The sequence below is a fragment of the Podarcis tiliguerta genome (assembly GCF_965153285.1).
Source record: "Podarcis tiliguerta genome assembly, chromosome: 2".
In the NCBI taxonomy this organism is placed as follows: Eukaryota; Metazoa; Chordata; class Lepidosauria; order Squamata; family Lacertidae; genus Podarcis; species Podarcis tiliguerta.
Window position 1 is genome coordinate 3,479,272 of NC_139535.1, and position 12,373 is coordinate 3,491,644.

Genomic DNA, 12,373 nt, shown 5'->3' on the forward strand with positions numbered 1-12,373 from the left:
CTTATGCAACCCCAAATTAAAGATTAAAGCAGCCCTAGTACCCAGGGGCATAGGAAGAGGGGTGGTGCGGGCAGACTGCCCCGGGTGCCCTCACTGAGGGGGCTGACATTTGGCGCAGTGGCGTAGCGTGGGGGTGCAGGGGGGGCCGGCCTCACCGGGCGCAACATCTGGGGGGCGCTCGCTCGCACTCGCAGCTCTCTGCCCCTACCTGGCTCACTCACTCTCTCTCACTGCAGTGCTGGCTGTGCGAATCCGATCCGAGCCGCTGGGTCGCCGCCCACTGTGGAGGGGGGGGTGCCAGGCATGCGGTGCGGTACGGAGAGAGAGCGAGGGACTATCTGGGGGAGGGACAGTGTAGCGGGGGGGGCGCAAATTACTTGCCTTGCCCCGGGTGCTGACAACCCACGCAATGCCACTGATTTGGCACGCCACCCGCCTGTGACTCCCAAGCCTACCCTGAGCCTTCAGGTAAGGGGGGAGTCGCGCCACTTTGCCAGTGGCATTCCCCCCTTCCCCCTTCGTTTTAACAACTTGGGGGAGGCTTGGGAATCACGGGTGGGTGGAATGCCAATTGTCCACCATGAGTGGCTTGCTCTGCACCCAGCTGCAGGGCACACATGCTGCTCCGGGCACCCGAGCAGCAATCCTGTGCCTGGGAGGGCACCCTCCATGCCACGCCCCCCTCGGGAGCGCGCCTGCCCGGGGCAGCGCAGGCATATGCTCTGCCGTCATTCGTACCTCGACCAAAAGGGATTTGATCACAGTGTCCTTCTGCCCTTTGTGGGGCGTCTCCACTATTTCGTTCCCACAGAGCTGTTCAGAATTCAGGGCTTCAGCGCTCGCTGTGAAGTTTATTTCCCCTAGAAGAGAAAAAAGGGCCGCCCTCATTCTATTATGTTAATAGCATGATTCACTTGCAATCCTTTCCATTGTTGTCAGAGAGCCAGTGTGGTATAGTGGTTAAGAGCGGTAGACTCGTAATCTGGTGAACCGGGTTCGCGTCTCTGCTCCTCCACATGCAGCTGCTGGGTGACCTTGGGCCAGTCACACTTCTCTGAAGTCTCTCAGCCCCACTCACCTCACAGAGTGTTTGTTGTGGGGGAGGAAGGGAAAGGAGAATGTTAGCCGCTTTGAGACTCCTTAAAGGTAAAGGGACTCCTGACCATTAGGTCCAGTCGTAACCGACTCTGGGGTTGTAGTGCTCATCTTGCTTTAGTGGCCGAGGGAGCCGGTGTACAGCTTCCAGGTCATGTGGCCAGCATGACTAAGCCGCTTCTGGCGAACCAGAGCAGCGCACGGAAATGCTGTTTACCTTCCCGGCAGAGTGGTACCTATTTATCTACTTGCACTTTGACGTGCTTTCGAACTGCTAGGTTAGCAGGAGCAGGGACCGAGCAACGGGAGCTCACCCCGTCATGGGGATTCGAACCGCAAACCTTCTGATTGGCAAGCCCTAGGCTCTGTGGTTTAACCCACAGTGCCACCCGCGTCCCTTTGAGACTCCTTAGGGTAGTGATAAAGTGGGATATCAAATCCAAACTCTTCTTCTTCTTCTATCAGGTTATTTAAAGTTGGGAGAGAAATCTATGCATACTCAAAATGTAGGCAGTAGCCAAATTTGCCATGGACTCTAAAAATACAGTAGAGTCATACCTCGAGTTGCGTTTGCTTCAAGTTGCATTTTTTCTGGTTACGAACGCGGCAAACCCGGAAGTGTTTACTTCCAGGTTCACCGCTTCGGACATGCACAGGAGCGATCTGCACATTTTGCGCACGCGCACTCTATCGCGTCACATGCACGTATGGCACTCTACTTATGGACTTTTTGGGGTGCGAACGGCACCCCGGAATGGATCACGTCTGTAAGTAGAGGTACCATTATATTTGATCAAGTTGATGGACTATGCCGAAATGACTGAAAGAATCAGAAATCAGGAAGACCAAAATTTTAATAAGGAATGGGGGAAATTTATAGTTTATCTTAAAAACCGTTGTAAACAGTTTAAATCATTAGTAGGATTGGAATAACACTTGTAGTTTAATGGAGAATTTTGGACACAATGGAGATGTAAAAGATTTGGATTATCATAAAAGATGCAGGAGGAAATGATTAACAATAGGATCCACAAAGGGGAGGAGGGAAGTCCAGGAGATTCTTTGGAAACTTGTTTCTATGTTGTATGTATGTTGGATATCTCATATCATAGAATCCTAGAATCATAGAGTTGGAAGAGACCACAAGGGCCATCGAGTCCAACCCCCTGCCAAGCAGGAAACACCATCAGAGCACCCCTGACATATGGTTGTCAAGCCTCTGCTTAAAGACCTCCAAAGAAGGAGACTCCACCACACTCCTTGGCAGCAAATTCCACTGTTGAACAGCTCTTACTGTCAGGAAGTTCTTCCTAATGTTTAGGTGGAATCTTCTTTCTTGTAGTTTGGATCCATTGCTCCGTGTCCGCTTCTCTGGAGCAGCAGAAAACAACCTTTCTCCCTCCTCTATGTGACATCCTTTTATATATTTGAACATGGCTATCATATCACCCCTTAACCTCCTCTTCTCCAGGCTAAACTGTAAATTTTTAATCTGAAAAATATATATATTGTATTTACATGCCGGAAGTGCGCACACACACACACACACACACTTTCACTGCAGTCTAAGGGAGATAACTCTGTAGGAGGAATCAGGACTCCTTGCATTTATACATACCCTTGATCTAAGGGTTTGGTAAAGGACCCCTGGACAGTTCAGTCCAGTCAAAGGCAACTATGTGGTTGCAGTGCTCATCTCGCTTTCAGGCCGTGGTGGTTACCCAGCTCTTAACATTGCTGCTTACCCAGAGATTTGGGAGTTACTGTCCAAGAGACCGTTTTCCTTTCGTTGGCACACAGGCAGTAAGATTCCTCCTCCTTCTCCACAGGGGAAGCCACAAACTCAGCAGAGGGAGCCAGCGAGATACTGACCTGTCCGTGAACAGAAAGGCGTTAGCGGGGAGCGAACAAAAGTCTCTTGCCACTCAAGAGACTGGGGTGCCTGCGGCAATATGATTCCGTGCCTAGGCGATCCAAATTCTATGCCAAGGAAAAGAGGGCGAGGAGTTTTCGGGAATCGGGAGCCAAGCCAGGGCATTCCTCACCCTGACGCAGCGCTGCATGTAGGTGAAGACAGTGGCCTTCAGGGTGAACGCTTCGCCCCGCACCACAGAGTAGGGCAAGGTCAGATCAAGGAAGAATGGCTGGAAGGCCTTGAGGGAGGCAGTCTGGGCCAGGCCAAAGCCCACATCCGGGGACAAGCAGAAAGCTCCTGCCTTCCACTCGGTGATGGTGTCCGGAATGGTCACGGGGATGTCAATCTCGCCTTGGGACTCGCCGCTGAGGGACAGAGAAGAACAGGAATCTAAGAATCATAGAGTTGGAAGGGGTGAGAAAAGTATGTACATATACATATACATATACATCATATGGGGACGCGGGTGGCGCTGTGGGTAAAAGCCTCAGCGCCTAGGGCTTGCCGATCGAAAGGTCGGCGGTTCGAATCCCCGCGGCGGGGTGCGCTCCCGTTGTTCGGTCCCAGCGCCTGCCAACCTAGCAGTTCGAAAGCACTCCCGGGTGCAAGTAGATAAATAGGGACCGCTTACTAGTGGGAAGGTAAACGGCGTTTCCGTGTGCAGCTCTGGCTCGCCAGAGCAGCGATGTCACGCTGGCCACGTGAACCGGAAGTGTCTGCGGACAGCGCTGGCCCCCGGCCTCTTGAGTGAGATGGCTGCACAACCCTAGAGTCTGTCAAGACTGGCCTGTACGGGCCGGGGTACCCTTACCCTTATACATCATAAACATATACATATACATATATCTTTTCAGATATACACATTCCAGATATACACATTTTACAGCCATTTTGACATTTTTAAACTTGACTTCCTTCCCCCTCTTTCTATGGTTCCTTAAGTTTGTTTTTAATATCTTCTGCATATCCAAATTAACTTAACATATTTATTTATCTTCTTTGAATATATACTCTTATGTAACTGCAGGTTATTACAATAACCCTGCCAGTGTTTTTATCTGTTTACAATTTGTCTGTAAATATTCAATAAACCATTTCCATTCTTTTATTAAAAGTTTGTTATCTTGATTTCTTCTTCTTCTGGAAAGTTTTGCCATTTCTGCATATTCCATACGTTTTCATATCCATTCTTCCTTTGCTGGGACTTCTGCTTCTTTCCATTTGGGGGCAAGTAACATTCTTGCTGCTGTAGTCGTATACATGAATAAATTTCTATACAATTTAAGTAGTTCTGTCCCTATAATTCCCAAGAGAAAGGCTTCTGGTGTTTTTTTTACAAACATTATTTTAAACATCCTTTTCATTTCATTTGTATATCATTTCCCAGTAAGCCTTAACCTTACCACAAGGTAAGTAAGGTTACCACATGAGTTTGGATTTGATATCCCACTTTTATCACTACCCGAAGGAGTCCCAAAGCGGCTAACATTCTCCTTTCCCTTCCTCCCCCACAACAAACACTATGTGAGGTGAGTGAGGCTGAGAGACTTCAGAGAGAAGTGTGACTGGCCCAAGGTCACCCAGCAGCTGCATGTGGAGGAGCGGAGACGCGAACCCGGTTCACCAGATTACGAGACTACCGCTCTTAACCACTACATCACACTGGCATCACATATATGATAAAAAATAACCTTCTTTCTCTTTACATTTCCAACATTTATTTGATTTAGTTTTGTACATTTTTGCCAATTTACTCGGTGTTTGATACCATCGATAGGACCCCAAGCCTCATCTAGTCCACTGAACAATTCCCAGCTAACAAATCGCTGACAGATGGCCATCCAAGCTCTGCTTAAAAGCCTCCAGGGAAGGAGAGTCCACCACCTTCTGAGGGAGTCCATACCAAACACCTCTGACCACCATAATGCTTAGTCAGAATCTTCTTTAACTTGAATCCATTGATTTGGGCCCTGCCCTCTGGAGCAGCAGAAAGCAAGTTTCATAGAATCATAGTTGGAAGGGACCCCAAGGGTCGTCTAGTACAAGCCTGCTGAGAATTCCACTCCACCTTAAGGAACAGACATGTGGGATTATTGCATGTCACATGTCTGTTTACATTCCAGCACAGTATGCTGGGAACTTCCGTTTGTGTATAGCTTTTGCTTTTCCCCGTTCTCTCTGAGACGGCATGAGAGACGACATGTTTCTTTGTCCTGATTTATGATTAATAGATCTGTAGTTTGTAGTATGACTTCACAAGCCTCAAGCCTATTCTGTGTGCGCAGTTCTATCTGCTGTTAGCGTGCCCTGGTTCTGAAGCCCGGGTCGCTGATTTACGTCAGAGCAGAGGTCGATGGAAGGAGTTGACTGAGCTGGGGCTTGCCAGCTGGCCTCCCGATCCTCTGCATGTTGACAAAGCCCCAGCAATGTTTGATCCATCTTCAATGTGACAGGCCTTTAGATTTCTGAAGATGGCCGTGCAGGGTGAAGAAAATTTTCATAGCTCCCTCCTGCAAGCCGTATCTTCATTTCCCATCACCAGGGAATAATGCACCTGTAAAATGCACATCACTTCCAAGTATTCAAGGTGCTATCAAGAGCCTTGTCCTTCATTAATTTGCCTAATTCTCCCTAGGGTTATGGCTTGTAATAGGGCAGAGATTTTGTGGGGTGGGGGCTGTGTGGCCTTCCCGTTGTTGTTGGGCTCCAACTCCCATCATCCCCGGGCTGGATGGCCTGTGAGCAGGTATGATGGAGGTTGTATAGCAGTAACACCTGGAGGGCCACAGGTTCTCAGCATTTCTTTCAAGAGATTTTTGCTATGGTATCCCGCAGCACCACCACTGCCCTATTGATTATAATGGTTTTAATTGACACCGAAATGGGAATGCCTGTGTGTAATGGTGTGTAAGGGTTTAATGCTGGAAAATTCCACTGCCGTACTCTAAGGGACTCTGAGCCTTAACTGAGCTGATAATGGAATGTTGTTTTCTGCTAGCTAACATGTGAGTGTTTAACCTTAGATCACATGAGAGTTGTTGAATTGAATTGCAACTTCGCCATCATGGAAGGGTGACGGCTGGAGTCCTTTGTTCCTGGGTTCTGTGAGAGTGAGGATGTAGATGAAGCTTTCCAGATAAACAGCCCCAGGCAGGATGCAGGTTGTGGGGAGAGACAGTCCTCTGTTTCTAGGTCTGTTGAAATTGTTTGACATTTTGTAAGATGCTGAGCCTATGCCTTGGACTGGCATGTGTCTTATGGAGTTGTTTGGATGCTTTTGTTTTGTTTTGAAGAAAGTTCTGCAAGCAAAGCTTTCGTTAGACTTATGGGCCTTGACAGTGCTTCATTTCCAAAGGAGCCCGTTTTTATGCATCCACTCGCTTCAAACTGCATAATATTAATATCTGCAATATGCGCACCCCACAAAGTCTGAAAACCACTACTTACTTCACTATCCACGTGTTCCAGAGCCACGTCTCGGGAAAGTAGCTCCTGACAGTCTCCTGCTGTCTTTCTGTTCTTGCAACTTCTGTTCTTGCAGAAATGCCTGGAGCTCCTAGCCGTCTACTCAGAGTTTCAACCTGTAGGTTAGCAGCTTGAAGGAAGACAGAGCATAGATGATGGCCATTGTTATTCGGACTCAATGAACAGAAAGCCCTCTTGATTTCAGTAGGTACACTCTGAGTGGGACTGTTGGATATTGCCCTAAATTGTGTACTTTATTTCCACAGTGGTGAGCAGAGGAGAAATGACCACTGGGAGGAGAGCAGAGATAAGTAACACCACAGTGCATCTGTAGCAGCAAAACCGAGACCTTCCTCTGCTCCAGCTGCAATTAAACATGTCTCTCCCATACAGCCACAGCAAGTGATCTAACTCACCAACGGTTTGACTTTACCCCTAAGGCCGCACTCCTACATTATCTCTTGAGACAGATGCCAACTAATTTATTTATTTAATTTCATTTTGTTTTTCTTTGTACTCTCTATCTCTCTGTGTGTGTGTCTATGTGCGTGTGTGTCATAAATTGTGTTTCATACACAGCTGTCTTGTGTGTATGTGTCTGTGTTTACAATCTAACCCCCAACCTGCATAGAAGCACCCAATTTCTATTTGGTTCCATTTAACTGTTAAGCCATTTCACTTTTTAAAACAAAAGGTAGAATTCTGCAAATCACTATGTGTCCTCCAAGGCCTATACAGTGGTACCTCATGTTAAGTACTTAATTCGTTCCGGAGGTCTGTACTTAACCTGAAACTGTTCTTAACCTGAAGCACCACTTTAGCTAATGGGGCCTCCTGCTGCTGCCGCACCGCCGGAGTCCGATTTCTGTTCTTATCCTGAAGCAAATTTCTTAACCTGAAGCACTATTTCTGGCTTAGTGGAGTGTGTAACCTGAAGCGTATGTAACCCGAGGTACCACTGTAACCGTGTTCTATTGCTGCTGAGTGACTAATTAATCTATGCCATTTAAATCGCACGATATTTTACCATAACGATAACGGTGGCAAATTCATAAGCGCGCAATAGAACAAAATACACTCTGAATCTATCTTTGGGCTAATACTGGTGCATTGGAACCTCAGTTCCCAAACGCCTCTGTTCTTGTATGTTTTGGTTCCCGAATGCTGAAAACCCAGAAGCAAATGCTTCCATTTTCAAATGTTTTTCGGAACTTGAACGTGCGACATGACTTCTGCGGAGTGCAAGAAGCTCTTGCAGCCAATGGGAAGCCATGCCTCGGTTTTCGAACATTTCGCAAGCTGAACGGGCTTCCGGAATGGATTTCGTTCAGGAACCGAGGTTCCACTGTAAACATTCTATTTACAGCATGCAAATGCCGGAAGGGGTGAGGCAATTGAAACTCTTCCTGAAAACCCTTCTGCCAAGTATCTTAATATTTTTTTAAAAATATGGGGCTGTAGAACTAGGCACTCAGCAAAAGTTTTAGTCATTGCCTCAAGGCCCTTAGGGACGTAGAGGGTTGCTGGAAGTACATTGGCTGGTTTCCCACAAGCATCCCTTCAGCCAATGTGAGAACAGGATGCTAGGGAAGATTTGCCATTGGCTCTTCTTAAGCTGTTATCGTTCCTCTTAAATTTGCAGAGCTTATAAATCTTGTGATTTTGAGGACATTATGAAGATGGAAGATCAAACGTATTCATTCTTCAGGAAATCAGCCCTGAGTGCTCCCTGGAAGGACAGATCGTGAAGCTGAGGCTCCAATACTTTGGCCACCTCATGAGAAGAAAAGACTCCCTGGAAAAGACCCTGATGTTGGGAAAGATGGAGGGCACAAGGAGAAGGGGACGACAGAGGACGAGATGGTTAGACAGTGTTCTCGAAGCTACAAACATGAATCTGACCAAACTGCGGGAGGCAGTGGAAGACAGAAGTGCCTGGTGTGCTCTGGTCCAGGGGCTCACGAAGAGTCGGACACGACTAAACGACTAAACAACAACATGAAGATGGAACGCAGGCTAACTGGAGGAAATCCCACCCCTACTCCCACAATTGCCACCAACATTGCCACCAGGTTCTTACTGGCATATACTGGTGTATCTTCTCTGCAAAGGTTAGGCTTCTGTATCTTGGTGCTGGTAAAAGCTTTCAAGCCAAAGTCCTGCAAAATGAGAAAATGAGCCAGCATGAACCCTTCTCTAGAGCGTTTTGCCTTCCCAAACAGCATATGTGTCTCTGTTCCCGAATACCTGACCAGGAGAGTCTCTACCTAGTCTGGATTAACCCTTCAGGAGCTGAACATCCTCCTCTGCCCACTGCCGGGTGGTCTGGAAGGATACAGGGGGATAGAGAAACATTTTTCTCCCTCTCTCATAGAATCAAAGAATTGCAGAGTTGTAAGGGTGTGCAGTTTGAATCCCTGCGACAGGGTGAGCTCCTGTTAGAATCATAGAATCATAGCGTTGGAAGAGACCACAAGGGCCATCGAGTCCAACCCCCTGCCAAGCAGGAACCACCATCAGAGCACTCCTGACATATGGTTGTCAAGCCTCTGCTTAAAGACCTCCAAAGAAGGAGACTCCACCACACTCCTTGGCAGCAAATTCCACTGTCGAACAGCTCTTACTGTCAGGAAGTTCTTCTTAATGTTTAGGTGGAATCTTCTTTCTTGTAGTTTGGATCCATTGCTCCGTGTCCGCTTCTTTGGAGCAGCAGAAAACAACCTTTCTCCCTCCTCTATGTGACATCCTTTTATATATTTGAACATGGCTATCCTATCACCCCTTAACCTCCTCTTCTCCAGGCTAAACATGCCCAGCTCCCTTAGCCGTTCCTCATAAGGCATCGTTTCCAGGCCTTTGACCATTTTGGTTGCCCTCCTCTGGACACGTTCCAGTTTGTCAGTGTCCTTCTTGAACTGTGGTGCCCAGAACTGGACACAGTACTCCAGGTGAGGTCTGACCAGAGCAGAATACAGTGGCAGTCACTGTTGCTCAGTCCCTGCTCCTGCCAGCCTAGCAGTTCGAAAGCACGTCAAAGTGCAAGTAGATAAATAGGTACTGCTCCGGTGGGAAGGTAAACGGCGTTTCCGTGCACCAGAAGCGGCTTAGTCATGCTGGCCACGTGACCTGGAAGCTGTCTGCAGACAAATGCCGGCTCCCTTGGCCTAAAGAGCAAGATGAGCACTGCAACCCCAGTTGTCCATGCCTGGACCTAATGGTCAGGGGTCCCTTTACCTTTACCTAAGGGAACCCAAGGATAATCAAGTGGCTATCCAACTGCCTGCAACACAGGAATCTCAGCTAAAGCATCCAGGACAGGTTGCCATCCAAACTTTGCTTAAAAACCTCCAAGGAAGGAGAGTCCACCACCTCTCATGGGAGTCCTTTCCACTGCCAAACAACTCTTACTGTCAGAAAGTTCTTCCTAATGATTAGTCGGAATCTCCTTTCTTGTAACTTAAAGCCATTGGTCCAGTCCCTACGCTCCAGAGCAGGAGAAAACAAGCTTGTTCCCTCTTTCATGTGACAGCCCTTGAAATATTTGAAGGGCTCCTCAGCCTCTTTTCCAGGCTAAACATGCCCAGCTCCTTCAACCGTTCCTCATAAGGCTTGGCTTCCAGACCCTTGAAATATATTTTAAAAATAAAATAAAAAAATAGTCCAGTAGCACCTTAGAGACCAACTAAGTTTGTTCTTGGTATAAGCTTTCATGTGCATGCACACTTCTTCAGATACACTGAAACAGAAGTCACCAGACCCTTATATATAGTGGGAGGGTGGGGAGGGGTTTTTCTCAGGAGGGTAGTAGGAGATGGGTGACTGACTCAATGGGTATGGTAAACCTGTTGTGTATATATTTATATATATATATTTCGACTGCTTTAGACCAACATGGCTTCCTACCTGTTTCTAGACCCTTGATCATCTTGGTTGCCCTCCTCTGTACATATTCCAGCTTGTTGACATCTTCTTAAATTGTGGTGCCCAGAACTGGACACAGTACTCTCATGACATTAGAACTCATGGGCATCCAGTGAAACTGAATGTTGAAAGATTCAGGGCGGATTCAAAAAGCAGTTATTCACATGGTGCCTAGTTCAACTGTAAGGTTGGGCTTGCCGATCAGAAGGTCAGCGGTTTGAATCCCCGCGAGGGGGTGAGCTCCCGTTGCTGTGTCCCAGCTCCTGCCCACCTAGCAGTTCGAAAGCATGCCAGTGCAAGCAGATAAATAGGTACCAGTCCGGCGGGAAGGAAAACGGCATTTCCATGTGCTCTGGCCTCCATCTCATTGTGCCAGAAGTGGTTTAGTCCTGCTGGCCACATGACTTGGAAAGCTTTCTGTGGACAAGCACTGTCTCCCTCGGCCTGAGAGCGAGATGAGCGCCGCAACCCCATAATCACCTTTGACTGGACTTAACCATCCAGGGGTCCTTTACCTTTACCTTTTACCTAGCTCAACATTGGAACTCGCTTCCACAGGAGGGAGTGATGGCCACGAATGTGGATGGCTCAGAGGATCAGACAAGTTAGGGGGAAAGGCTATCAGTGGCTACGAGCCATGATGGTGATGGTTTGCCTCCCCAGTTGGAGGCAGTGATGCTTCTGAATACCAGTCGCTGAAAACCACAGGATTGGGAAAAGGGCTCTTGCGCTTGGATCCTATTTGCAGGCTTCCCACAGGCATTTGGTTGAGCAATGTGAGAACACTGGACTAAACGCATTGGCCTGACCCAGCAGGCTCTTCTTAAGGTTACATAATCTCTCTGCAGAGGACAATAGCTTTTGGTAGAAAGCGAACTGCAGGGGAATGGAAACATCGCTGCGTGCGACGTATGCGGGGTGGAATGCAACACCGTGCTTCCTTACAGCCCTAGATTTTGGGTGGCTGAGCTGTCACGCGGTGGGTCCCTACAATGTGCCCTCCTCTTCCTGGCAGACATTTCACTCCCCGACAAATCACAGAATCATAGAATTGCAGAGTTGGAGTGGACCACGAGGATCACCTAGCCCAAACTCCTGCAATGAAGGGATCTCTCGCCCACATGGGGCTCATACCCATGACTCTGAGATTAAGGGTCTCATGCCCTTTGGCACTCACCTTGAGAATGTCATAGGCATCACCTTCACTCCGCTGAAAAGATTCATATCTGTAGCTGATGCCTTCCACAACAATATTTTTCCTAACCGTGCAGCGTTCAAGGTCCGGGTCAATCAGGTAGTGGTGCCTGTAGACGTAACCTCGGAGGTCCTTCACAGGGAGCAGATCATAAACCTGACCACAAAAGTAGCCACAATTAAGCATGTCCTAAAATGCCCCTGCTATTTTTTATTTCTTCTATATATTTTTACAAAGTAATAATCATAAATAAGTAAGAATAAAAATGTGCACCTCGCCACGGAGACCGTTCCATTGTTACTATCCAACCACCCACAATTTCAACACCTCTTGCGATGGTTTGACCCCTTTCCGTTTTAACAGTACAAATTCTTACAAACGCCTTCCATATCTCCTCTAAATCACCTCTCCTCTAAAATGTCCCTGCGTGGCCACTGCAGAACAGCTCTGACCACCAGAAAGTTATTCCCAATCTTTAGTTGGAATCTTTTTCCTTGTAATTTGAAGCCAATGACTCGGGTCCCACCCTCTGGCGCAGCAGAAAACAAGCTTGCCCTGTCTTCAGCCTTGAAGGCAGCCATCAGATCACCTCTCAGCCTTCTCTTCCCCCAGGCTAAACATACTCAACTGTGCCTCACGAGACTTGGTTTCCAGGACACAGTTTGGACAGAAAGGAATGGGTCCATTCAACACTTTGCCAAACCGTTTCAAAAGTGGATACAGATGTTCTATGCATCCCCGGTCCTCAGTTTATCAGTCCGGCATATAACTGGAATGAAACT

General features: G+C 47.7%; 1 protein-coding gene across 1 annotated transcript in view; it reads right to left on the bottom strand.

The window, feature by feature from the left end:
- Positions 1–12,373, bottom strand: part of LOC310672892 (alpha-2-macroglobulin-like) — a 70,526-nt gene that overhangs the window by 23,782 nt on the left and 34,371 nt on the right. The window contains exons 17-22 of the mRNA XM_083430545.1: positions 11,574–11,747; positions 8,556–8,634; positions 6,458–6,605; positions 3,141–3,375; positions 2,841–2,967; positions 739–860 (exon numbers count right to left, since the gene is read on the bottom strand). Of these exons, the coding sequence (XP_083286671.1) occupies positions 739–860; positions 2,841–2,967; positions 3,141–3,375; positions 6,458–6,605; positions 8,556–8,634; positions 11,574–11,747 (885 nt within the window). The remainder of the gene's footprint in view (positions 1–738; positions 861–2,840; positions 2,968–3,140; positions 3,376–6,457; positions 6,606–8,555; positions 8,635–11,573; positions 11,748–12,373) is intronic.